Raw genomic sequence first — 27,774 nt, forward strand, 5'->3', positions numbered from 1 at the left:
TCTAGAAAACTTGTTGCTCTTGTTTTCTCCATCGGAGGCCACCTCCCAGTGAGGCCTGGGTTGACGTTCTCCTTAGAAGGGAAACCTACGCATCCAGGCGAGGCTCCCCCGGCTTGTTTCTTCCCTTGGCCTCTTTCCAAGCCCCCCCCCCCCCCCTTTATCTTCTTCCTGTCTTGGCTCATTCTCTGGCAGCAGAAAATCAGTAGACCTCTGGCAGCCTGCGGCGAGAAGTTGTCTCTTACTCCGTCGAAGCTCAGGACTGCAGTTAAGCAGCGCTGTGGTCCGGCTCTTTTCGCCACAAAGCCAGCAACCTGGGTGGAAGGGCAGGTCGGAACGCTCGGCGACAGCTAAAGCGCGACACTTCCCTCTTCAAAGCTTTTCGGCAAGGCTACTGGTGAAGCCACTGTGCCGCGCAGGCGCCGACCTCCCCTTCCGGTCGCTGAAATTCCCAGAAGGCCCTGCACTGTCCTAGGGCCGCGGAAGCCACGCTCCAGCTCGCGGGCGTCGGAGGGCTCAGCGCTGCGCCGCGCTGCATTATGGAACACAGAGTTTAATAGAAAGCTCGGCGGGGAACGCATTCCAGACCAAGCTTGCGTTTACCTTGTCTCGGGGCGGGGCAAGGAAGAGCCGATCAAGATTTCGTCATAAAACCGCGACCCGACAGGCGGCGCCATCTTCGAACTTGGACTTCCGGAAGGACTTTGGCGCGGGTGAGTGTACCGCAACGGGGTGTGCGGGGGACCCAGAATTACTCCTCCCATTCTTTTGCCGTAGGGTTAAAGCAATGGGAACCGATTCCTTATTCCTCTCTTACCCCCTCGCAAGGCAGCGCGCCTCCTAGCCTTTGCGCTTCTCCCGAAAACCGTCGAGCTCTCTCTCACCTCCGTCCCCACTGGGGCCACTGAGCATCCCCCATCTCTGCCAGCCGGTCTTACCTTCTTCCCCAACTCGGTCTATGCTTCGCGGTAAACTGGGTCCAGGCTTCCGCGCTGCTGACGTTAAATTGGTTATGTTGAGCCTTTGGACTCGAGTGAACCTGCGGTTGTCCTCAGGCTTAGGGAAATCAGGGCTCGCCTGCTGCTCGAAAGCTGCCCCCACGGCCCGGATTGTGGAATGGCAGGTGGTGGTGTCTTGACTGATTGCAGTCAGTCCTCTTGTGCTCATTCCCTCTTACTGTGTCCCAGCCTTCTCCTCCAAATGGCTCTAACCCCGGGGGTTGTGCCCCGCGCGCTGCAACCCCATTGGCGCAGCCAAGGGCCAGTTATGTTTCCTTGTCTAGTCCTTTTATCCCGTGGCAAGTTGGCCGTCTTTTGGACAAGACAGAGGTGGCAACTTCACCTCCCCCAGGAGGTAATTCACTTTTCTGGAGAGGTTTAGGATATAACCAGATCTTTTTGCCCTTGGAGGCATATTGTTACATTAAATTAGCCTTTGTTAACGTTACCTTTTACCGTTATCAACTGTAGTGCCATTTTCTTAATAATTTTAAGTTGTTCTACTGTTCAAATGTACACTTTTTAGTTTCTAGAAGTAAATAACGTTCGTTTTTGTACAAGTAAAATTATCAGATATATCACCAGTTGCATAATAGGAATACTTTGGGAGCCAGTTATTAAACAGTGTATACGAAGTGAACCCATGTCTAAGATGTAGTATTATCTAATTGTTTTTCTTTTGCCAGAGTAGTCAAGTTAGCAGCCTGATGCAGCAAGGAAATTAGACAGTTTGGGATGTAAAAACTCCAATTAGAATTTACTGAACATTTCTTCCTTTACTGTTTAAATTTTGTATTGTAATATCCTAAATAGGAATTCTAACACTCACTGCCACTGCCTTTCACAAGAAGTGAATCTTTAAAAGGACTCTTTTTTTTGTTGTTGTTGTGGTATGTTGAGTCACTCAGTGATAAAAAATTATATGCTAACTCATGCATCAAGATCAAATACTGTAGTAAGCCAGGTAGGCAAGATCCTATGAACTTTCAAAGAAGGTAGATTTTTGTCTTGGTTTACTACAATCTGAATATTGTTTTGTTATTTGTTTTGCAAGACCACTCTCTTTGAGACAGGTTTATATTCCTGGTTGACCTGGAATTCCAGATCCTTTAACTTCAGCTCCCAAGGGCTGAGATAACAAGCATTCACCATCATGGTCAACTAAAACCTTTAAAATTTGAAGTTAGAACCTGTTTCATAGCTACAGTTATGAAATCTCAATTTTACGTTCCACAGTTAGTAAATGATACCAGTCTTTGATATTATAGTTTCTCTATTAGAAATTCTTCCCTCCTTCCCTCCATCCATCCCTTTGTTCCTTCCTGCACTGGAGATTGAATCCAGGACGTTGTGAAATGCTAAGCAAGTGCTCTCTACCCCTGAACTATTTCTCTAGCTCATAGATAAGAACAAATTTAAGGATCTTAAACTTGCATGTCCAGGATGTCATGCTGCTGCCTGTACATGAATGATTCTCAGCCCAGTGAAGGCTTTCTCAAGGCTGTAATTCTTTTCTGGTTTCAAGCATTTGTGAGGATTTTGAAGCAGGTCTGGTGCTGTTCCTCAGCACCCCAAAAGTGCTGAGATGAGCAGAGAATTTCGGAATTTTTTGTTTTCACTCAGATAGTTTTTGCTGTAATACTTGTTTGTTGATTTTACTTTTTTTGTACAATAAGCCATTTCTCTATTCAATGTTTATGGGTGTTCTGCCTGCATGTATTGTATGCATGTGCACCTTTTATGTGCCTGGTGCTTTCAGAGCTCAGAAGGCATCAAATCCTTTTGAATTGGAGTTGTGGTTGGTTGTGAGCTACCACATGGGTCCTGGGGACCATACCCAGGTCTTAAGAGCATCAAGTACTCCTAACTGTGGAGCTATCTCTGCAGCACCCCAGTAAATGTTCTTGATTTATATATTGAAGTTTTCCTTATTGCAAGGTATTTCTTATTTCAGTATTTTGGAGGGAGAGGGTGTGAGAGGAGACAGGGTCTCATCGTATCCCTTCTGGCCTGCAAGTCTCCCTCCCTCTGCCTGAGATACTTTCCACTGCTGGGATTGCACGTGTGCTACAACCCCTCTTTTCTATTACATTTTTTGTTTTGTTTAAAACAAGGTCTTAACTATGTACCTCTGCTTGTCTAGTACCCCTGATGTAGACCAAGCTGGCCTTGATCTCACAGAAATTAAAAGCATGTGCCAATAGCCCCACCTCTTCTAAGTTTTTTTCTCTCTTAAACACTGAGCTCTCTCTTGCCATCTTGCTCTCCTCACCCCATCCCCCATTCTCATTTCTTTATTTGTGAGGTGGGGCCTTTCATGTTTTCCAGGCTGCTCTTGAACTCCTGATCTCAGCACAACACCTTCCAAGACACGACACTTGTCTTCCTTAAAACATACATTTCTTAAATCAGGGATGGTGGAACACACCTTTAATTCCAGCAGAGGCAGGCGAATTCTTGTTAGATCAAAGCCAGTCAGGACAGCAGAGTGTGAACCTGCCTCACAGACAGCAGAGCCCATAGATTTACTACTGTTTACTAGAGTCTTTCCTTCTCTTCTGTCATTAGCGCCATGTTTATCATGTCCTTCAGTCCAGGGCTTTCCTCAGCCTGCCTTCATCTCACTGTTGAGCAGTACAGTTTTCACTTGACTCCTTTCCCTACTGCTTCCAGTTTACTCAGGCCCCCTGCCATTGTTTTCTTTTGTTTCCTAGATCCTGTAGTGTTTGTGTTTGCTGAAAACTTTCTTCTGTTTTCTGGAATAGTTCTTTTGAAAGGTACTTTTCCATGTTTTTCTTTCTTCCTGTCCTGTCTGTGCATAAGTCTCACATTGGATCCTTTTTTGCTTATTAAGGGATACAGACAGGTCTACTATTTGCCGAAAAACAATGATACCATACACAGTGTTATTAGCATATGAAGCTGCATTGTATCCTCATCAGTTGAAGTAGAAGCTTAACTGCTGTCATTTATAATTAACTATAGCTACAAGATATAACTTACATAATTTGTTTAGTGTTTATATGAGCACACCTTTCCATTGAGGCTGGTGAATTATTTATCTTTTAGTTATGTCTCAACCTACGGAGGGTTCCCTCCTGGGATTTGAACTATTTCTTCCTCTTTGTCAAAGGCAAACAGGTTGTCCTGACCCAAAACCGGACCCTTATAGAGTTGTATTTGCTCAAAATTTTGGTTTGTGGTCAATGCTTTACTTATGCCAATCTCCTTGGTCTGTGATTATATATCTGGTATTTCTGAATTCATAAAGGTTGAAGATACTTTAGTCTATTGTTTGGTATGAGAAAGTTCTCTAATCTTTAATTGTGTCATAGACCATAGGCATCCACTATCCCCAATTCAAAAGTAACATTGATGGCTAGGTTCTAGAAAGCTGTTACTCTTGTTTTGTTTTTCTTTCTTTCTTTTTTGTTTTTTTAAGGCATGATCTCATGTAGCCAAGGCTAGCTTTGAATTCCTGCCTCCGCCTCTCAAGGGCTGGATTTCAAAGTGCTCTACCCCACTGAGTTCAGCACAGCTCTTTTTTCTTTTTCTTTCTTTCTTTCTTTTTTTTTTTTTTTTTAGATTTATGATGTGGGTACACTGCAGCTGTCTTCAGATATACCAGAATCAGAGCCCATGACAGATGGTTGTGAGCCAACATGTGGTTGCTGGGAATTGAACTCAGGACCTTTGGAAGAGCAGTCAGTGCTCCTAACCACTGAGCCATTTCTCCAGCCCCCCACAGCTCCTATTCTTAAGGAAATCTGTTCCTTTACTAATATTCACAGAAATGAATGTTACCTATGGGTATCCTACCTTAGCTTTGTCTGTTTTATATTTAATATTTAATTAATTCATAGTCTTGCTGTATTATACCCCAAGCTGGCTCCAAATTCCTGGGCTCAAGTTATCTTTTTGCTTCAGTTTCTGTAGTTGCTGGGACTTGGCACCATGCCTTCACAGCTGCTAGGCCCCTGTTATTTAGTCTGTTCTTAGGAATTTATGATTCTTCCCCAGAGGGTCATACTTATCTCCTTTCCATTGTGGTGGAGGCTCTGAATATGATTTATTTCATTATTTTATTTATATATTGATTTCCACATCTTTATAACATATAAGAGGTATAAGTAACATTCATAAAGCATTTAATATTATGTTTGGCATGTAGTAATCAGTTAATGATAGTTTGTTATTATTTGTTTACTTACTGTTTATTTGCTACATGAGAATGTAAAATCTCAAGAATTTGCCTGTTTTTTTTTTTTTTTTTTTGTTTTGTTTTGTTTTGTTTTGTTTTCTGAAACGGGATTGTGTGTACCCCAGGCTGGTTTCAAACTCACAGCATCTCCTTCCTTAGCTTCAGGTGTACACTACCACACCCAGCTCCTTTTTATCTTGTCATTTACTAGACCCTAGAACAATGCTTAACATAATAGTTTGTATGTTGGGGGTACGTTTATTTGTTTTTTTTGAGGTGGGCACACATGTGACTGACCATGTGGAGGTCAGAGTACAACTGTAGAAGTTGGTTTTCTCCTTACACATGCCATGTGGAACAGGGGGATTGAATTCTAGTCATCAGGCTTGGCAGCAAGCATCCTAACCTACCTACAAGGCCATCTTACTGCATCAGTAGTTATTTTAATGAATGAATGATCAGGTTTCTGGTTGTGAGATGAAGGGGGAAAAGAGAGAAATCTGAGCCTCTACAAATAGTTTCTGTATTACATTCATTGCTGTATCTCTGTATGCAGGGCAGCCATTTTGGGGGGTGCTGATGGATACCTGCGGGGTCGGCTATGTTGCCCTGGGGGAGGCCGACCCCGTGGGGAGCATGGTTGTGGTAGACTCTCCTGGACAAGAAGAACTAAGCCAGCTGGATGTCAAGGCCTCCTCAGAAATGTCCAGTGTGGAGGCTTCCATCGAGATGTCACTACCTCCTCCTTTGCCTGGATTTGAGGATTCTTCTGACAAGAGGAGGCTTCCTCCAGATCAGGAAAGCTTCACCAGGTTGGAACAGCAAGGTATGTGCCTTGCTCTCTCTCACTCTTTGCTTAGCCTAAAACGAGAGAGCAGATTGAGCTCCTAGGTTCTTACAAACTTGGGTACAGTATACTGTAGTCAGAATAACTTGAGCTCTGATCTCATCTCACGGATATTCTTCTCTATACAGATCTTTCTTCAGAGATGTCAAAGGTCTCAAACCCTAGAGCCTCAAAGCCTTCTGGGAGGAGAGGCGGTAGGACACCAAGAGGCGCTAAAAGGCCCCAGCAACGTAAACCTCCATCTGCCCCTCTGGTTCCTGGTCTCTTAGATCAGTCCAACCCTCTGTCCACCCCCATGCCTAAGAAACGAAGTCAAAAGTCCAAGGGAGACCTGCTACTATTGAAGTTGTCCAAAGGCCTAGATCAGCCAGAGTCTCCACATCCAAAGAGGCCCCCTGAGGACTTTGAGACCCCTTCTGGGGAACGACCCCGCCGAAGGGCTGCCCAAGTGTAAGGATTGTGGGGCACAGCCTGGTAGAGGGGTGGTGGTAGAGGCGGGAAGGTGGGGCAGATGTTGGAGAGATGGGAAAATTGGTGAGGTATCAGGTAAGTAGGGGAGGCATCTGGGTTCTGGGTGGGGGCAACCCTTTAGCTCGTTAAGAGCCACTTTTGTGGTACGTGTTGCTAACTTTTTGTATCTAAGTAATTCCTTTCTGTACTTCATACTCCATCACATTTTTGTTTGTTTTGTTTTTGTTTTGAGACAGGGTGTCGCTGCCCAACCCAGGTTGGCCTCGAACTTGCGATCCTCCCACCTCAGCCTCCCGAGTGCTGGGATTGCAGGCGTGTGCCACCACACCTGGCTCTCCATCACATTTTTCACAGACTTCCCCCAGGTCTTCATTGCTTTTACCACTCAATTTATTTCAGTGTTTATGTGCCTTTCCTTCTTTCCCTTGCCCTTTATGTTCTATGTGGTAGAGAGTGCATTGGCCTAGCGTTAGAAAGCCTATCATATTTCTTGGTGTCTGGCTTGCCTGTGCCAAATCACTTAATTTTCCTGGATTTCTATTTCTGCATCTATTGGAGGGAAGGGGAAACTGCTTCACAGCATTACTGAGATCAATAAAACAATAATAAAGTCTAGAAGTGTGGGCTCTATTTAATGCTTGTGAGGATGGCTCTGACTCCACCCTATCCCACAGGGCACTTCTATACCTTCAGGAACTAGCTGAAGAGCTCTCCACAGCCCTGCCTGCTCCACTGTCTGGTCCTAAGAGTCCCAAGGTGAGCAGCCCCACGAAGCCTAAGAAGATCCGTCAAGCAGCCTCTCAGGGTGAAGAAGACGGAAGCACTCGGGATGAAGACTTTGTTCTCCAGGTTGAGGGTGAAGATGAGGAAGAAAGTGAGGCCCCAAGTGAGAACTCATCTGATCCTGAGCCTGTTGCACCCCGAAGTACCCCACGAGGACCTGCTGCAGGGGTAACTTGAATTAACAACAGAAAGATGGGAAAATGGGAATTTTAGCATTCTGTGTACCCATGGCCAACATTTGGCCTAATGGCTAGCCAAAATAGTAACAAAAAAACTTCAAAACTGTGAGTTATTGGAGAGGTTATATGAGGAAGGATGTAGTGAATAGATTGTTCACTCTGGAGTATTCTCTACTGAAAACCACATGTGAACAAGGATCCTGCTTCTCAAAGTTGTCAGTGTACTGAATGCCACAAAGTAACTTAGACATGGGGGAGGAGAACTAACTGCTCATATTTCACAGAGGAATGACACTTGAGCTGGGCCTTGAAGGGCAAGTATGGGTTTCTAGAGGTGATGTTTCCCCAGAAGGTGATTGTAGCAGACTATTCTCAAACTCAGTCCTCCTGCCTCTGTTTTCTTAGTCCTACAGGCGTGGTGTAGCAGTAAATATTAGCAAATGGCAAATGGTTCCGGGCATCACACTACCTCCTGCTACTCTCTGTCCCCATTGGTCTCTCTGCCTACATGGCTAGCCATACAGTGGCGGTGGCCCCAGCAGTGACCGCTCTCCCATGGCTCTCTGTGTGGACTCTGCTTACATTTCCCAACAGCCTGGAAAAATCAAAACTCTTGAGGTTTATAATTTATCAATCATATTTATATCAGTAAATTCTTGCCCCACAAAGCGTCCACACAGTAAACTCAGAGCCAATTGATAATGATATAAACTGCCCACCTAGATAAGACAGATTGTCCTGTACTAATCCATAAGTTATAAATCCTTCGGGAGCAGATCACAACAGATCACACCTGAACTGGGACCTCCCCTCTCTACATGCTGTCTCCCATCTTCTCCTGTCTCCCTTATTCCTCTCTTTGACCTGGAAGTCCTGTTTACTTCTCGCCCAGTGATTGGTCCCTTGAAATGGTTATTCATTAGAGGAAGGTTCTTGCCATAGTGTGGACAACCACACCCAGCTTGACAGGAACTTTGTTGTTTAGGTACATGAGGGCATATACATATGTGTACCTGCCATGTACAAGCATGTGACCATGTTTGCTAAGGTGTACAAGCTAGAGGTAGACTGTCTTGTCTTATTAGGGTTTTATTGCTGTGAACAGACACCATGACCAATGAAAGTTTTATAAAAGACATTTAATTGGGGCAGGCTTACAGGTTCAGAGGTTCAGTCCAGTATCAAGTCAGAAGCATAGCAGCATCCAGGCAGGCATGGTGCAGGAGGAGCTGAGAATTCTACATCTTCACCCAAAGGAAGCCAGGGACAGACTGAGCATCCTCAGGCAGCTAGGAGGAGTGTCTCCAAGCCCATCCCCAGAGTGACACACTTCCTCCAACAAGGCCACACCTTCTTAATGGTGCCACTCCCTGGGCCAAGCATATGCTAACCACATAGACCTTGAATGTCTTCCCCTGTTCTCCACTGTATTGTTTTTAGATTGGGTTTCTTTCCTCCCTAAATGCTGAGCTTAGAGGTACACTTGGGCTTTTCTTTCTTAGTTTTTTTTTTTTTTTTTCCCTTTTTTTTTTGTTTGTTTTTGATTTTTGTTTTTTAAGATAGGTTTTTTTCCTGTGTAAATCTCACAGAGATCTGCCTGTCTCTGCCTCCCAAGTAGTGAAATTAAATGCACACACCACCATGCCTGGTCTATATATTTATTTATCAGTTTAATTGAGTATTTTAGTTTTCTTTTTGCTTTAATCCTTAATATGACTCTATAGGCCTACAACTCGTAAAAAGTTGTGACTGAGCCAAGTTTATAATGATGTGAGCTTTTATAGTTGGGCTTAAAAGTGGTAGCCATCACTGGGACCTGGATGAGTTTCTAGGACTGTGTATATAAAGAGTATACTCCTTGACCTGACCTGTAAGAGGAAGGAGGGTTTATAAAGGAGTACTGGGTATGGGAGGAATAGGTAATACTGTCCCACAGGGCAGGAGTTTGAGGGTGTGTAGGAGAGTCCTCTGAATCGAGAAAGGTGAGCAGAGAATGCTTTAATAGAGTAACTGGAGCACAAAGCTATTTAGATGCTGATAAGGTAGTTGGTAGGATATGTAAGGCCAAGAAAAATTTAAACACTGGGAAAGCAAGCTATCTTCTAGGACTTTCTCCAACCTAAAAGAACAAAAGGATGTTCTTTTCTTTATATTTTCTTTACTTTGATCCTTAGAAACAGAAACCACACTGCCGGGGCATGGCTCCCAATGGCTTACCCAATTACATCATGGCTCCTGTTTGGAAGTGCCTCCACCTCACCAAGGACCTGTGAGATTTGGGAACAAAGACTGAGGGCTGGGGGAGGGGAAGTATAAGAACCATCTAGAAAGAGAAGCCCTTGCTTATGTATGAAGTGTGGTGGTGATGTTCATTACTAAAGGACATTGTTAAAAAGACACAATTTCAAGTGCTAGCAGCTACTTACCTCTAAACCACAAATCATCCCACCCTCTAGAAAGTGGTTTTAGACAGTGCTTTTGTAGTTCTCTGTTTTCATTGATGACGCTTCTGTTTCTCTAGCCGAGAACAGCAGCATTCATTCTGGGAGTTTGCTGAGTGGATCCCAGTAGCCTGGAAGTGGCAGTTGTTGTCTGAACTGTAAGTTGAATTGACATCTCTGAAGCTGTTACCTTCCTTCACTGTGATAAAAATGCCCTGGCCTGGCAAAAGCAACTTTAGGAGAAAGCATTTATTTTGTCTCACAGGACAAGGCTGCAGTCCATCATGGTGAGGCACGACTTTGAGAAAGCGAGTTACGCTTTATTTGTAGTTAGGAAGGAGAGCAGAGTGGATATGTGTACTTACCTAGCATTGATTTTATATAATCCAAGACCTAAGCCCATGGAATCGTGCTGCCCACATTTAGGGTGAACTGTGCTATTCCAGTTAACCGAATAAAGAGAATTGCTCATAGACATACCTAGAGACCAGCCTAATCTAAGTAATCCTTCACATCTGTGCCCACAGGCTTGCATAGTGGGCGACTTAGGTCCTGTCAGGTTGACAGTATTGATCACCAAGAAGACTTGAAAGAGATGGCAGACAAGTGACAAAAGAATTCTAAGGTGTATAATGGGAATCTTGTGATAGCAAAACTCTTCTCAGTTGAAGCTGATGTTTTTGCTTCCTATAGTGAAGCAGCTCCCTACCTGCCCCAGGAGGAGAAGTCTCCCCTGTTTTCTGTACAACGTGAAGGGATTCCTGAGGATGGCACAATCTACCGAATAAACAGGTAAAAAGGAGCAACAGCTCAGCCTTTTCCCCCCTGATATTGGAAGAGAAAAGTAGGAAACACTAATGTTGCAAAGGCTAGCAATTAGCCCTTTCCTCTCCTGAGTGCTGATCTTGGTAATGCTCAGGATATAGTCCCAGCTGTAGCAGGCTAATCTTCTCTAATACAGTGGTGAGCTTTCTCTGCAAGCTGGGCCCAGGGAGGCTTTGGAGGCTTTGGGAGGCCAGTTACAAGGTGACATGCACTTATCATGAAACTATGTTTTGAAAGATGTGGGGAGTGCCTCTCTGAGCAGGAAGTGGAGAGGTGTGAGTCGTGGCAGGGTCTTGATCCAACCATAGACTGTCTGATTTTCAGACCTTTACCTAAGCCAGACATAGTTGTTCCAGTGGAACTTCTCCATTTTGTCCTAACATTTTTTGTTGCTCTGACTTTTCTCTAGATTTAGCTCAATCACAGCACATCCAGAGCGCTGGGATGTGTCCTTCTTCACAGGGGGACCGCTCTGGGCTCTGGACTGGTGCCCAGTGCCTGAAGGGTCAGCAGCCTCACAGTATGTGGCCCTTTTCTCCAGCCCTGACATGAATGAGACACACCCACTGAGCCAGCTTCATTCAGGCCCTGGGCTGCTGCAGCTCTGGGGTCTTGGGACATTGCAGCAAGAAAGCTGGTGAGGTGGGGCTGGGACACTGCTACAGGCAGGTGGGTGAGGGCTGGGGCAGGGCTTGTGTTGGGCTGAGACAAGACAAGGAAGTGAAGAAGCTCTATTAGTCATAGATTCTTCCTACCCACTGTCTCCCCATTTTCTTTCTCCAGTCCTGGCAACAGGGCCCACTTTGTCTATGGGATTGCTTGTGACAGTGGCTGTATCTGGGACCTCAAGTTTTGCCCCAGTGGGGCATGGGAACATCCAGAAACCCTTCGGAAGGTATTTCTAGTTGACTGAGCTAGCCCGGGGAATTCTTAGGGTTGAAGGAAGGTTAGAGTGTGGTGGGTGGGTTTTTCTAGCAACTCCGTGTCATGTTTTAAGGGACCAGAGCCTCAGTTTTCTGAGAGGCACCTGAAAGCAGCACAAGCCTCAGCACAGATCTGCTCTCATTCCACAGGCTCCTCTCCTGCCTCGCCTAGGTCTCTTGGCTCTGGCCTGCTCAGATGGGAAGGTACTGCTGTTCAGTCTGCCGCATCCTGAGGCCCTCCTGGCTCAGCAGCCCCCAGGCAAGTCACATAACTGCCATGGTGGTAGCCAGAGCTCTCAGGCCTGTCTGCCCGTGACCTCCTCTAGTGTGGTCTCTAGCGTGAATGTTCAGTGAAGCCTTTGTGCTAATACTGTGACTTTAGTTGGTCATTTTTGAGCTTAAATCCTCTCTTTTTTGCAGACTTAACTGCACCCTTTCATCATTTTACCAGTCATTTCATCCTCTTCCATATTCTGTGCCCTCGGAAATTGACTGTTTAGCGTTGCTAAGGGTTGAGGCTGACAGGTGGTACTCACCTCTATCTGACATTTATTGTCCCAGTGCTGATCTCAGGACTCCCTGAGATCTATATCCTCACCCATACAATATCTTTTAGGAAGAGTCAAGAAAGGCAGGTTCTATTTTTTTTTCCCCCAACAGTACTTAGTATTTATTTAAGAAGAGGGCATCTGAGTTTAAGCCCCAGGCGGTTTGTGTTTGGTGGTCTGATGGTGGAATAGGTTGAAGCAGAAACAGGAAATCAGGCATGTCCAGCCCTTTGACATTATGGTATGATGTCATCTACAAAGTTTAGTCCCAGGAACTTCACAGTTAAATTACTGAAAAAAAAAAAAAAAAAAAAAAACCGAAAAGTCTGCTAATGTGTTGAGACATACTCTTAGCTGTTCTTGGCTGCATGTGGCCTAGGGATTGGATATGCTTTATTTAGATAGATAATTTTTTTTAGAAAGTTTCATTATAGCAGATCACTTAGCAGGCAGGCAGATCTCTGTAAGTTCAGGGCTATGTAGGTATACCCTGTCTCAGAAACATAAAGAAAAAGGTTAATTATAAAGGGAGATAGCCTGGTGGCCATGGGCCACAGAGAGGGACTTGTGTATTTCTTTTATTTGTTTTGAGGCAGGGTCCCATTTAGCGCAGACTGGCTTTGAACTTCCCTGTAACTGAGGGTGACTTTGAACTTCTTTTCCTTTTTCCATCCCCCATGTTCTGGGATTGCTACTCCTGATTTTATTTATTTAACCCCATAGAGGAGACAATAGGGCATGTTTATGTAGGAATGCAGGATCAAGTGGAGAATGCAAAACAAACAAAAAAAAAAAAAAAACAGAAACAAAAGTTTTAGGTAAATGAGCAGAGTTGTAGAGACAGAGGAAGAAAAAAAGCCAGGGTGAAGTAGGCAGCAGTTCTCCCAGAAGGAAAGCTGGTGTTGGGAAAGAAAGTGGGGGTGGGAAGAGATAGGGTCATAAATTTGGTGCTGAGGGAAAAGATGAAGTCATTGCCCAGACATGAGACCCTGATCTCAAAGCAAGGCCTGAGTAGGAAGGAGCTTAGCCCTCTGAATGCAGAGCATCAGCTACTTACCGCCTTTCTTTCTTCACAGACGCTATGAAGCCTGCCATCTACAAGGTGAGTAAGGAACCTGTTAGCCTACTTGAGACATTATCTTTTAAGAGCCTCTTTTTGCAGATTCTACAGTGAGTCTTTCCCTTCTGAGTGTGTCCCTTTTCTGGATTAAGAACTGATTTGAAACTGGGTGGTGGTGGAGGCAGAGACAGGTTGATCTCTGAGTTCGAGGATAGCCTGGTCTATAGAGTTCCAGAACCACTAGGACTACATGGAGAAACAGAAACCCTGTCTCAAAAATAAAACAAAAACAAACTGATTAGAGTCTTATTTCAAACAATAAGGTCTTCCTAAAGTTATCTCTTCGGTCCTTGCAGGTCCAGTGTTTGGCAACTCTTCAGGTGGGGTCTGTGCAAGCTTCAGACCCTTCTGAGTGTGGTCAGTGCCTTAGCCTGGCTTGGATGCCTACCAGGCCTCACCACCACCTGGCTGCTGGGTACTATAACGGTAAAAACAAAACAAAGACCTGTTGCTGTTTGCTTTTACATGTGCTTGGGTTTGGTTGGTGCTTACTTTGCATGACCTAAGCCCTCAAGTTCAATTCTCAGCACTATATAAATAAGGCATAGTTTTACATGCCTTGTGTTTTTACACTTGGGAGGAGTGGGCAGGATGATCAGAAGTTCATAGTTGGGGTTATAGCTCAGTAATGGAGCATTTAATGCAGAATTTCAAGGTCCTCCATGACAATAACTATTTTAGGCCAGCTGGACTACTTTGACTTCTCAAAGAAAAGCAAGGAGTGATAGAAACAGTTTAGTGCCATCCTCTATGAAGATGAGGTAACAGTGAATATTTGCCAGTTTAAAGAAAGTCAACTCAGAATTAAATGGAAATGCTGGCAAGATGGCACAGCAGGTGAAGATGTCTGCCACTGAGACCTGAGAGTGATCCTTAATCCCACATAGGAGGGAGAAAAGCAAGTCCTATAGGTGTCCTTCAACCTCCACATGCCAGCTAGGACATGCATGTACCACACATATCACATATACACAAAATAAGCCAGTGTGATTTTTTTTTTTTTTTTTTTTTTATTAATAAAATTAAGTAGGGGATCTGGAGAGAAAGTTTAGTGGTTAAGAGTACATGCTCTGCCAGAAGACCCACCTCAGTTTACAGCACCAGTGCCAGGCGGCTCATTCACTTTAACTCCAGCTCCAGGGCATTAGAGATCTTACAGTGCCAGGGACACATGACATACACGTTTTTAAAGTGGGGTTTTTGTTTGTTTTATTTTTTAAGCTGGGTGACAGTGACACAGATCTTTAATCCCAGGACTTGAGAGACAGAGGCAGATGGTTCTCTTAAGTTTGAGGCCAGCCTTGTTTACAGAGCAAGTTCCAGGACAGTCAGGATTACTTGAAAAACAAACAAACTCTATGTGTGTGTGTGTGTATGTATGTATGTATGTATGTATACACACACGCACACATACCACACACTTTTTTTTCTTAAAAGAGTTGGATAGCTGAATAAATAGTCCAGAATGTAAAGGTACTTGCTGTCAAGCCTGAAAACCTGAGTCCAGTTCCCAAGACCCACATGGTCAAAGAGGAGAACTGACTCCTTCAAGTCAAGATGTACTTCTCCATACACAGGCTGTGGCACACACATACAAAATGAATTAATGTAATTGTGATGGTTTGAATGCTTGGCCATAGATAATGGCATGATTAGGAGATACAGCCTTGTTGGAGGAAGTACAGTCACTGTGGATGGGCTTTGAGGTTTCCTATGCTCAAGCTCCACCCAGTGTGAAACAGTGTCCTGGCTACATGTGGAAGACTGTCTTTTCCTGGTTGCCCTCAAAATTTAGAAATCTAAGCTCTATCAACACCATGTCTGAATACACAGTGTTACATATGCTTCCTACCATGATGATAATGGGCTGACACTTTGGAACTGTAAGCCAGCCACAATTTTTAAATTGCCTTTATAAGAGTTGCTGTGGTCATGGTGTCTTGTCACAGCAATAAACTGTAACTAAGACAGAAGGTGGTACCAGGGACTGGGGTATTTTTGTTATAGGCCTGACCATGCTTTGTTTGGAGGAATGTGGATTTGGGGACTTTGGAAATCAGTGGAATACTTTAAGTGGGGTTTAGTGGACCATCTTAGTAGAAGCATGGAAGATAGTGGCATTGAGGGTTATTGGAACTGTGGGAGGCTGGCTGAGGAGACTGCAGAAGAAAATTTTAGTATGTGGCCTAGAGACTCTTCTTTTGATATCTTGGTGAAGAATGTAGTTGCTCTTTTGCCCTTGTCTGAAGAGTCTGCCTGAGGCTAAAGTGAAGGGATTTAGATTAATTGCTTTCACAAAGGAAATCTCAAAATAGCTGAGCATAGACACTCCTGTGGTTCACTCTTACGAAGAGCCTTTTGATCATACATAGCAAACTGAGAAAGGAAAAATACACAATGTATATAGATTAAAGATTAAAAGGGCATCAGGAAGTAGAATGGAGCTAAATCCTGTGTTCCAAATATTAAATGGAATTAAGGAAGTGGTGACCTCAAGGCAAGAGCCCACCCAGGTAAGCTTATTGTTTATATGTTTGCAGTTAACAAGGGAGAGTTATATCATGTTAGGCATCATTATGACTTGATTATTTTCATTTTGACATAAGGAGATGTGATTGTATGTCTGGTCAACAAGGGATGGATTGTGAGGGCTATTCTCAGTTCTCATCTTGACTATCTAGAATGAACTACAATCCAGAAGTGAAAGTCACACCTATGATCCAGATCTTGATGCTGGAAGATACAGGCTTTTGGTCTAGATCTTGAGGCATAATCGTCATGCTTATAAAGGCCTTGTGAAAGAGAATTTCAGAAGAGCTTGGGTCCAGGCATAGTAGTATATACCTTTAATCCCAACAGTCACGAGATGGAGGCATGCAGATCTCTTGAGGTCAAGGTCAGACTACAGGAGCAAGTTTCAGGAGAGCCAAGCTTAGGCAAGTGAAGGAAATCATTGAAAACAGAAAGCTGGTGAAGAAGTAACAAGGGGACCATGTACCAGTCCCAGCAAAGCAACCTAAATTGATAGCTTCAGGCCATGTGGTTCTGGCTTTAGAATCAAGAGTAGGTGGGGTTACTGGGACAATTGATGCTGGTTATCTGGAGCTAAGAAATTAGTGGTGATTAAGAAGAGACCAGCATCACTGAGGTGAAATCTAGCATGTGTTCTCTAAGAGCACAAAGAAGCTGTGTTCCAGAGATAGAAATCATGGTGGCAGTCAGACTTGATGTATAAGAATCACCCAGGTGGTACTGGTTTTGAAAGCATGAAGGGATTGTGATGAGTAGCTGAGAGAGGCCAGTGAGAAGCCAGTAAAGGCCATTAGTAAATGTGCAGTCCCAGAGGCCATTGAAGGCACACAACTAAAGGGTCATGCAGAAAAGTTGAGACTTACCACCATGAAGAGAGCCTATGTATGAGAAGCAATTGGTTAAAGTGCAGCCTAGTTGCATCAGAAGACCCCAGTGTATTGGAGATTCGGTACTATGGGATTACCAGCAAGAACAGCACAAGCAGTGGAGTGGAGTCAACCAGACCCTAGAATTTTACAGAGGTCAGAGCTGGAGAAGTGATGCAAGCCCTTTGGTAGAGCCCAGAAGATCATGTGTAGATCCCAAACATTGAAACAAGAGCTATGAAGTTAAAGTTGCCTTGGAGACCCCAAGATGTTAGAGATGCCAGAGCCATGGGATACTTAATGGGGAAAGCTACTAACTGAGTTAAACCAGCCAAGACAAAGAATTGTGTTGTAGTCAAAAAAGCTGAAATGAGACATGGACTTTGCCAGATGGTTTTTGGTCTTGACTTTGGTCCAGTATTTCTTCCCTATGACATTTTGGAATGGTAATATATATCCTGTGATTTTAGAGGTATGTGGTCTGCTTTTTGATTTTTGACTTTGTAGGGAATTATAGTTAAGGGATTGCATGGATCTTAAAAAAAGACTTTGAACTTTGGCTTTTTTTTAGATTTATTTATTGTATTTATATAAGTTCACTGTAGCTGTCTTCAAGATACACCAGAAGGAGGCATTGGATCTCATTATAGATGGTTGTGAGCCATCATGTAGTTGCTGAGAATTGAACTCAGAACTTCTGGAAGAGCAGTCAGTATTCTTAGTCACTGAGCTATCTCCCCAGCCTTTAAAAACTTTGGATTTTTAAATATTGTGATATTATGGGGACTTTTGAAGTTGGACTAAACACATTATGTTATAGCTAAAAGCCTGTGGAAGCCATAGAGTGGAATGTGGTTTGAAGAGGTTTGGCCCCCATAGATTCATGTATTTGAATGCTTGGCCATAGGGAGTGGCACTATTAGCTGTGACATTATTGGAGGAGGTATGGTCTTCTTAAAGGAAGTGTTTTACTGTGTGAGTAGACTTTGAGGTTTCTTATACTGGCGCTCCATTTAGTATGGAACAGTCTTGGCTGCCTTCAAATCAAGATGTAGAACTCTCAGTTCTTCCAGCACCAAGTGTGCCTTTATAAGAGTTGCCTTGGAGCTGGAGAGATGGCTCAGAGTTTGAAAGCACTGACTGCTGTTCCAGAGGTTCTGAGTTCAGTTCCCAGCAACCAAAGTGTGGCTCTGTCTATAATGAGATCTGGTGTCCTCTTCTGACATACAGATATATATGTAGAATGCTGTATATAATAAATAAATAGATCTTTAAAAGAAAAAAAGAGTTGCCTTGGTCATGGTGTCTTTTCACAGTGATAAAACCCTAGCTAAGACAGTAATTTTGAAGATACATGGACAAAACTGATAAATACAACAGACTACTTAGCAATAAAAAACGAATAGTCTTCTGACACATAACATGGAAACAGCTACTAAGATATCACTGAAAGAAGCTACCTGCAGTCACAGTGCTTGCTAATTACTGGTGTGGTATTTAGAAAGTACTTGCTTCACTCAAAATAGATGCAAAGAATTATAAGTAATTTTAACATTTATGGAAATATTTGGGTTTTTGTTGGTGGGGGATATTTCACTAGTACAAGTAGCTAGCAAACTCATGGAATTGTGTGCTTGAAATTAATGTACTTTATATAAATGTTTCCACTAAAAAATAGGAAAGAAAATTTTTCTGATAATAAGAAAGACAAGTTTATAGAAACAAGATCATATGTACTATATAAGCTGTTTTTGCTTTTTTTTTTTTTTAAATTACAGATGGTTGTGAGTCACCATGTGGTTGCTGGGAATTGAACTCAGGACCTCTGAAAGAACAGTCAGTGCTCTTAGCCGCTGAGCCATCTGTCCAGCACCTTTGTTGTTGGTTTTTTTTTTTTTTTTTTGTTTGTTTGTTTTTGTCTTTTTTAATTTTTTATATAAGCTGTTTAAAGGTGTAGGGAGCTGGAGAAATAGCTTAGCAGTTAAGAACACTGGCAGCTCTTTCAGAGGACCTGGGTTTGAGTCCCAGCATCCACATGGCATCTCACAAGATAACTCCACTGCTAGGGGACCCAGTGTTCTAAAGATGTTGGGGGGACCTGATGGTGCAGGGTTATTATCTTACCTGCTATGATGTCTAAGGCAGGAGCATCAAGTTCAAGGAATGCCCAGGCATTTTAGACTATATCTCAAAGTTAAAAATAGAAAAGTTAGCAAGTGCTTTGTAATATTCATTAGGTCCTGGCTATAATCTCCCAGTTCCTTTAAATTAAAGTATAATTTAAAGATATTTAATTACATACTTTTACATTTTGGGGAAGGGGAGCACAGTGTGTTGAGTTTAGAAGATTACTTGTGGAAGTTTTTTTTTTGTTGTTGTTTTTTTTTTTTTTTTGGTTGTTGTTGTTTTGTTTTTTACCGTGTAGCTAGATCCCTAGGGATCAAACTTAGGTTGCCAAACTTGGCAGCAAGTGCCTTTGCTGCTGAGCCATCTCACCAGCCCTGCTTCTATTGTTTTCAGTGCCAGTTTTGTCATAATAGAGCAGTGAACGTTCTGTCAGAATCTTCAGGACTTCCTCTGTCACACTGTGTCTTCCTTTTTTTTTTTTTTTGGTGGCATTTTCATTGTCGGATGCCTCATCTGTCGTTCCACCTCTACCGGGACTGGTGACTGAACTCATAAGTCCTGGCCTATGTGAGAGAAACTACTGTGACTTACGTGATCTGATGACTCTCTTCCCAAGGCTCCTCTGGCCCACTGCTGGGTTGTTTTCATTGCTTACCAACAGGTCACTGTATTTTTTTGTTTTTGTCTTCTGAGAAAGATCTGTAAATGCTTCACTCCCTGAGTTTATACAAGGGGTTTTAGCTACAGATATTTTCTTCGCTGTTGTAAGATATTTAATGTCCTTTATCTTTTATTTTTGTCTGAATTACATTTGAGCACCACTCCTTTGCCAGCTTTGTTTTAGTCAACCAAATTGTTTTGTCTTTTCCTCTGTGCTTGTATTATTCTTGTACAAGAGAATTAGGATAATGCACCAAATAGTAATGATTTTAAGGCTTTGTGAGCTGTTTTGCCATTGTTGGCACTAAATTCTGCTATTTGGATATGTAGTCAACCCTAGACATTGCACAAGTGAGTAAGTGTGGTAGTGTCAATGTAACTTACTGAAGAAGTATTATGCAGTGAGGGTATAATCCCATCCCCATGAGATGGAACACTTGCCTGGCAAGCATGAGGCAAGGTCAGTCCCCAGTACCAAATGAAGAAGGCAGCACTATCTATCTGATTCGTGGGTTATAGTTTGACGGCTGCTATTTATTTATTTATTTATCATATATAAGTAACTGTAGCTGTCTTCTGATACACCAAAAGAGGGCATCATCCCATTAAAGATGGTTGTGAGCCACCATGTGGTTGCTGGGATTTGAACTCAGGACCTCTAGAAGAACAGTCAGTGCTCTTAACCACTGAGCCATCTCTCCAGCTCCTATTCTAAAGGAGGTATGTTTTGTTTGTTGAGATAGGGCTTCAGTGTGCCCCAAGCAGATCATCCTGCCTCAGCCCAAATGCTGAGATTAGAAATATGTCCTACCCTCCTAATGAGTGTGGGCATTTCTCTCTAGGGGCAGGCTGTGTGGCTCACTAGATCCTGGGTCCAGAATGTTGGTTATATAAGCAGACAGGTGGAAGGACATCCCCTTGGCCTGTTGTTCTGTTTTATTTTGTTTTGTTTTCCAATATCAGAAGCACTCCCTTCTTAGGTACTCTTCCCAAACGCAAGGGAAGAAAGCCTCCTGTCAGGTGTGTTCACAGTCTTACTATGGAACACTAAAGAGCCGAGAAAGAAACACTTTGTCTTCAGCTCCCAATCAGTCCCCATAGAAACAACATATAACACCACTTCTTTTCTATTTTACGGTCTAACAAACGCTATCTCTGAGACAGACCCATAAGCAGGGTAGATGGTCTCATTTCTGGAAAAACAAAATGGTTTTTGGTTGGTTGGTTGGTTGGTTAGTTTTTACTATTTTAACCAGAAGTTCTTAGGATGACAATATATACTTCTTTGTATAGAGTTGTCTCTTGTCAAATCATTTAAAACTCTCATCTAGAGTAGAGTTTGCTTGTGCTCCTACCCCTCCCCAAATGCAGATGAATCCCATGAAAATCACACCAGAGAGGACGGAAGAAAAGACAGCAGGGGAGTTACTTTAAGGCAAGGCAACTCCCAGGTTAAAAAGATTATTTTTACTCCCTTAGGAATGTCCAGTCAAAGATACTCGGTGGGAGCCATCTGACAGCACCAGCTGTGTGAGGCTTTCTGACCGAAGGTGGTGAATAGACGTAATTATGCTAACAGATTGAAGATCTAGAATCGTATCTCCCAGTCTACAGTTAGAGACATTTTTCCTAGAGATTCTGAGCATGGCATGCATATAAAGGTTAACACTAGGCTACGGTGAAGTAATCATTTAATGACAGGCTCTGTTTGGGAAATACACTTCAGAGGTTAATCTATGTGGCACTCATTTGGGGACATTTGTAGAGCAAACTTAATCATGTCGAAGTAATGCTGTTCACCCAGTGTGATATTTTTTATACTAACCATCTCTTATGAAAACAGGCCCTCTAGGATGAGCCTTTCGCCAACCCATTACAGACTCTGCATATGTGCCCATGGTGGGAAACATCACTTTGTGGATGTATTTTCAATAAAGAAAAATTAGTTTTACATTAAAAAAAATCTGTCCTACCATATCAGCAAATATACACTATTTTACACTATTTTAGAATTCTTTTTTTTTTAAGATTTATTTATTTATGTATACAAGTACACTGTAGTTGTCGTCAGACACACAAGATGCCATTACAGATGGTTGTACGCCACCATGTGGTTGCTGGGAATTGAACTCAGGAACTGTGGAAGAGCAGTCATTTCTCTTAAGGTCTAAGCCATCTCTCCAGTTCTTTAAAATTCTTTTACCCTGGCGTTCAAGAGGTGACTCAGCACTTAGGAGCATGTACTGTTCTTGCAGAGGCCTGAATTCACTTAAAGAATACACACGAAGCGCTCACAGTCACCTGTAATTTCTGCTCTAGAAGATCCAAAGCTGCTTTCTGGCATCCATATGTACCTACATTCACATATACATATACTCCCATACAGACAAATACATGTAATTACAGTTAAATAAATATATATAAATATATATATCTAGCAGCCATCAGATACGCTCAGTGAAACCTTTCAAATGTGGGTCTGGTCTTCACTCTCATTTTGTAGTGTCAGGTTGGGAGAACTCAGCCAGTCAGTCATCTTTGTCCTGCTCTTTCACTGTGTGGATTTGGGAGTAGGAGACCTTTGAGACCACAGAACCAAGAGCCTTCCTAATACACGTTTTATCTCTATTTTAGGCATGGTAGTTTTCTGGAATCTTCCCACTAACTCACCCCTACAAAGGATACGGCTCTCTGATGGTTCCTTAAAGCTGTACCCCTTCCAGTGTTTCCTAGCCCATGACCAGGCTGTTCGTACAATTCAGTGGTGCAAAGCTAACAGGTACAGACTAACAGGACTGTGGAGTGGGGAACTGTAGCCTGCTGACTCTTCCATACAGGCTCTGATATCATCTCCCATTTTTCAGTCATTTCCTGGTGTCTGCGGGGAGTGACCGGAAAATCAAATTCTGGGATCTTCGACGACCTTATGAACCAATAAACTGTATCAAGCGCTTCTTGAGTACAGAGCTTTCCTGGCTACTCCCCTACAATGGTGTCACGGTGGCTCAAGACAACTGTTATGCCTCGTACGACAAGATGAAGATAGAGTTCTTCATCTCATATCTGGGGATAGGCCCTGTGGGTTGGGACGCAGAGCATGTCAGGAGGGTTGAGTTTGTTGGCTGAGGTATTTGAATTCTGGAAGAAACAAAGAAGGAAGGCTTATTTTACTTTTTTTTTTTTTTTTTTTTTTTTAGTTACGGGCTCTGTGGAATCCATTACATTGATGCTGGTTACCTTGGTTTTAAGGCCTACTTTACTGCTCCACGAAAAGGCACTGTCTGGGTGAGCCTCTCCTTTCCCCAAGTTGCAGCATGCATGGAATGGTCATTTGCTCACAGTAGTAAGTCAGGAGCAGACAGTAACATGACACCATTCAGGGTACAAGGAGGGGCAGGTATATGGTAACTGGATCATTAGGACCAAGAGGCCTTTTTTGTTTTGTTTTTATCTCCTCAGCCTCAGACTATATAGTCATTATCACAGGAATAAATGGGTGGATGGGTGAGATAAATATGTCTCTTCCTATTAGAGTCTTTCAGGTTCAGACTGGCTTGGGACAGTAGCTGCAGGAGATATATCTGGGGAGCTCATTGCAGCTATTTTACCTGATATGGCATCAAACCCAATCAATGTCAAGAAACCTGCAGAAAGAAGATTTGTAAGTATAGGAACCTTCATCCATTAGATCATAATTTCTTACCTTGCCAGCTCTTGGTAGAATACAAACTAGTGCCTACTCCAAGCTCTGACACTGTCCTTGTTGTAGCAAGGACTTCTGTATAATCTTCTCTGCCCTATTAGAACCGAGCGTGTTTCTTTAAAAATTGTTCCTTTCATGTGCATGGGGGTTGGTGTTTGCAGTTCTTGTGTGGTGAGAGGGCAACTTTGGAGAGTCAGTTCTCTGTCTCTTCCTTAAGTCATTCAGGCTTACAGCCCTTGCACCAGCTTCAGTGTGTATTGATTCTTTCTGTTCTTGAGACTTTGCAGGCAGCCAGTTTCCTTTCTGCTTTTGTGTTCAGTATTTAAAATCTGTTTCAAGAGATGGCTTAGCATGTAAAGACACCAGCTGCTAAGCCTTTTATGAGCTGAGTTTGTTCCCTGGTGCCCACAGGATGGAAGAAAGAATGGACTCCCTAAAGTTGTTTTTACCTTCACATGCACCCCATGTTATTTGTGAATACATGCAGTTATAAATAAAAATTTAAGATGCTAACCTTATGAACTTCTCTTAGCCTATATATAAAGCAGATCTGATACCATACCACGACAGCCCTGAAGACCAAGACTACTCCTCGACTTCCACTGAGACCCCCAATCCTCCCAAAGCGAGAACCTACACTGAAACCATTAACCACCACTACTTGCTCTTTCAAGATACAGATCTGGTAAGTTGTAACTACAAGTCATTGTGACATTAGGAAAGATAGAAATCTTAGATAACAGGGAGTCCTAAGAAATTCCACTTCTGTTTCCCAGAGTTCCTTCCACAATCTGCTTCGTAGAGAACCGATGCTTCGCATGCAGGAAGGAGAGGGACATTCTCAGCTTTGCCTGGACAGGCTACAACTTGAAGCTATTCATAAGGTGAGAGCCTTGTCTTCCATCCCTCCCACCCTCCACTTTGTGTCTGTGATCAGTGAAATGACAGGTTTAAAGGCAGCAGAGATGGCTGGAGGGAAAACAGCCTTGATTCTTTCTCCTGACCTCATTCATTGACTGTCTTGCATGTTCAGTCCTGATTATGACTTTATTTGGTTGGTTGGTTTTGGGTGGTTTTGATACAGGGTCAATGGCTTTCCTGGATTTCACCTCATAGACTAGGTTGGCCTCAAACTCACAGAGATCCACCTGCTTCTGCCTTTAGAATGCTGAAGTTAAAGGTGTGGTGATCTGTTTTAAAGCTCATACAGGTAGGGGTCGCCCAAAGACACAACCCCTGAAGTTCTTTTGGTTTCTGTTCTCTTCACAGGTACGTTTCAGCCCAAACCTGGACTCCTATGGATGGCTGGTATCTGGGGGGCAGTCTGGGCTGGTTCGGATCCATTTTGTCCGTGGACTCACCTCCCCGCTGGCCCACCGTGTACAGCTTGAAAGCCGAGCCAACTTCAATGCTATGTTCCAATCATCCTTTCCAACTGAAGGGCCTGGTTTCTCTCCAAGCAGCCATTGCCTTGTCCCCGATCCATAGTCTGGTCCACATAGAACTCTTGGATTGAAGTCTGCCAAGAACAAATGGCCCCCATGCACAGAGCATAGGACCTGGGCCCTTCCTGGACAGTGATGGTGCCAGGCCTAAATCTTTAGGCCTATATGCCCCAAACTCCTTAAGTCTCTCTCCTTCCACAGACTTCTATGGTCACAGCTCCCTGCAGGTAGGGGGGCTCCCCCTCCACAACAATTCCTATGCCTAAAACCGTGGCTCACAAGAAACACTCAGGCCAAACCTAGGCTTGAGAGTCAAATTGCTCATATTGAGCATATTGTGAAGGAGGTAAAGCTAAGTAAAGGTACTGGGTGTTTTTGAGAGCACTTGTGAGTGGGTGTTTGGAGAGTCGGAAAGGATATCTTCACGAAGGCTCCTGTCTATTTCCAGGATTTGATGTTATTGCCTTCCAATCTTCCTCTTTAGAATAACCAACACAGAGGCCCAGTGGTGGGGACAGTAATTTATTGGACTGAAGCTGCTCATAACTTTAACTGAGGAACACCATAAGCACCCTGCCAGTAGGACAGCAGCTAGCTCTTACTTGTTCCTGCTTATAAAATATTCCCAATCACTGATATGTGACACTACTTGAACACTCCTAGATAGTGTTTTTAAAAGTTTTGAAGCTGGGTATAGTGGTGCATACCTGTAATCCCAGCATTGGGGAGGCCGAGGCAGGAGGATCACAAGTTTGTGTTCAGTCTGGGCTATCTCATAAAACCAAAAGTTGAAAAAAAAAAAAAAAAGAAAGAAAGAAAGAAAGAAAGAAAAGAGAAAAGAAAAAAAAATCTTCCTTTATATCAAGTCAGATTATACCTCTATTAATTTTACTAATGGGTGTTAGAAAATAGTCATTCTTCCCTGTGGCTACCCTTTTTAGTACTTCACAGTAGCTATCATGTGTTTCCCAAGTAATTTTTCTCTAGATTAAATATCTTTAGTTATTTCAATCATTCTTTTACAAGTCATGATTTCGATCTTTATGATATGGTCACATTGCTGACATATTAAACATGTTTAACCTCTGTATAGAAAGTATTTAGATCCCAATAATGTTATCTCAGTTGGGTCCTCTGTGGATAGCTGCACCTCACATGACTGGTACTGCCTCGCAATCACAGGCAGCCCTGTGATGTGAGATTGCCAAATAACAGCCAGGGGACACATTTGAGTATACAGGCTGAGGTTGGGAAGGAAGTAGTTAGACCAACTTAGTAAATATGAAACAAGTAGCCCGTTTCCTCTTGGATGGGATGCAGTTTACATTAGCATCTCGTCTGAAATGAAACCTAGACTTTAGAGCACTCAAGGCTGGTCTGATAGATCTGGGAACAGCTTTCTGCCTGAGTGGTGTGGAAGATTTGTCAAATGCCAGAAAGTCTTCCTGTAGAGAAGAGCACGCAGACCTGTAGGAGACCAGGGTCCTTACACAGCAGAAGGACCCACAAATGCATTAGTGTTAGGAGCCAAGTGATGTACCACCCTGTTGTGATCCAGCTCAGGCTGTGTCAGGCTTGCTTTTTGAACTAATAAAGAAGTGCCTTCCATTGCAGAGAAGCTTGGCTTGTCCTGCAGAGCAACCCATTGACATAACACATCTGTTTCCCTACTTTTAGTGGTAGAGAAGGTGGGACCTGGAGGGGACTAAGGCTGTGGTTGTAGGCTGTGCCAGCAACCCTGCTCCCAGTATTGACTCAATCTTGAACTCAGAAGTAAACGTGGGCCATATTTTCTGCTCTGTTCTTTTCCCTTCCCCACAAACCTTTTCTCCTCAGTCCATTTTTCTCTCTACCTTTCTTCCCTTTATACTCTTGGTTCTTGCTCTTCTTCCTTTGTGCCTTAGCTTATTCTGTTGCCATCTCCATGAACACCTAAATCCTGTTTATCCTTCAACATCCCAGCTCAGCTGGGATGGAGCTCAGTGGAAGAGCATGTGCTTAATGTATACAAGATCCTCGCTTTACTTCCTGTATCCCCTTCCCTCTAGAAACTCCCAAGTCAAATTTCACTAAGGAACTTTTTATATTTCTCTAGTGGGGGTAAGAATCTCCATGTGCTTCAGAGAAGGCAGGATGGATAAACGATATTAAGCATTTGCTCTGTTTGGGGTGCTTTTCGGATACTACTGAGCTCTATGGGGTAGGTACTGTTTTATGTAATGACGATTAGATTCTGAGGTTGAAGAATCTGAACAAGGTTATATAACCACTGGAGTTTGAATCCATATACCCTTGCTTAAAAACCCCTTCATTAGGAGTACATTCAGACTCATGTCTACTAGTGAGATTCCTTTAGCATGTTTTGTACACAGGAATCTAATTTCCCTGAGTCCTTACTCTCTAGTAGCTAGTAGAATCCATCCGTCATCAATCATGCAGAAATTGAATAAATGACCTGGGGGTAGGCAGATAGCAGGAAAGTTGACCTTTCTCAAGGCTTGGGAATGTATACATCTTTACCTACCTCAGGAAGGTGTTGTCAGGGAGTTTTACAACGAAGACTAAGATTCCTAAACTGGGTATTAAGCAGTTTTGTGCCTCTATTTAAAGTGACTCTAGAAACCTATAAAACAAAACCTCCATTGAGTCCCCTCTTGTACACCCCTAGAATTCGAGGAGCCCTGGTTGCAAGCTGGGTCATTTTACAAACTCATGATCAAGGTTGAGCAGCCTTGAGAAGACAGCTAGCACACTGGCTCTCAGGTTCTCCTGAACGTTGACTGCTTGTTCAAAAACAAAGTTTTGGTATGAAGAACAAAAATAGAACAAATCTGAGTTCCACTCACTTGGGAGCTTGGGTACAATACAACGTGTGCAGACATCTACATTAAGCCAGCAATCAAGTTTCCAAACTGGAAAAGGCATCCAGACCTAGCCACCTCCGGGAGACTGACACAGATTGAACTGATAGTCTGGGAGCACGGGTTCGGTGGTGGTGGGGAGCCGAGTTACAGGGAAGCAGACTGCCCGACACCGAGGTTTCGTGCAGTCCCTGAGAACAGGGCTGCACATTATTAGGTGGCCGGCTGAGCCACCTTCCAACGGGTA

At 43.2% G+C, this 27,774-nt stretch overlaps 1 protein-coding gene across 5 annotated transcripts; it reads left to right on the top strand.

Moving 5' to 3' along the window:
- Window positions 1-526: 526 nt before the first annotated feature.
- On the top strand, window positions 527-26,239 carry GTF3C2 (general transcription factor IIIC subunit 2). 5 transcript variants are annotated; one of them, XM_080909649.1, is made up of 21 exons: window positions 702-710; window positions 3,710-3,772; window positions 5,753-6,022; window positions 6,172-6,493; window positions 6,751-6,879; window positions 7,189-7,465; window positions 9,651-9,745; window positions 9,998-10,075; window positions 10,611-10,709; window positions 11,152-11,379; window positions 11,526-11,637; window positions 11,816-11,924; window positions 13,290-13,315; window positions 13,630-13,759; window positions 22,153-22,297; window positions 22,383-22,544; window positions 22,716-22,803; window positions 23,051-23,179; window positions 23,754-23,906; window positions 23,998-24,105; window positions 24,491-26,239. In XM_080909649.1, the coding sequence occupies exons 3-21, from the start codon at window positions 5,776-5,778 to the stop codon at window positions 24,707-24,709; spliced, it is 2,856 nt and encodes a 951-aa protein (XP_080765775.1). In that variant the 5' UTR covers window positions 702-710; window positions 3,710-3,772; window positions 5,753-5,775; the 3' UTR covers window positions 24,710-26,239. The 5 variants fall into 5 exon arrangements, with proteins under 5 accessions (XP_080765778.1, XP_080765779.1, XP_080765775.1 ...); XM_080909652.1 differs by lacking the exon at window positions 3,710-3,772 and having other exon boundaries at window positions 527-710; XM_080909651.1 differs by lacking the exon at window positions 22,383-22,544.
- The last annotated feature ends 1,535 nt before the right edge of the window (window positions 26,240-27,774 follow it).

This window comes from Micromys minutus (assembly GCF_963924665.1).
Source record: "Micromys minutus genome assembly, chromosome: 1".
In the NCBI taxonomy this organism is placed as follows: domain Eukaryota; kingdom Metazoa; phylum Chordata; class Mammalia; order Rodentia; family Muridae; genus Micromys; species Micromys minutus.

What these genes read in the sequence shown, in the direction of transcription:
- GTF3C2 (XM_080909652.1), top strand. Translation starts at nt 5,776, where the DNA reads ATGGATACCTGCGGGGTCGGCTATGTTGCCCTGGGGGAGGCCGACCCC. An exon ending in TTTTCACAGACTTCCCCCAG is followed by an intron (nt 6,880 to 7,188) that starts GTCTTCATTGCT and finishes CCTATCCCACAG; the next exon opens with GGCACTTCTATACCTTCAGG. An exon ending in ACATTGCAGCAAGAAAGCTG is followed by an intron (nt 11,380 to 11,525) that starts GTGAGGTGGGGC and finishes TTCTTTCTCCAG; the next exon opens with TCCTGGCAACAGGGCCCACT.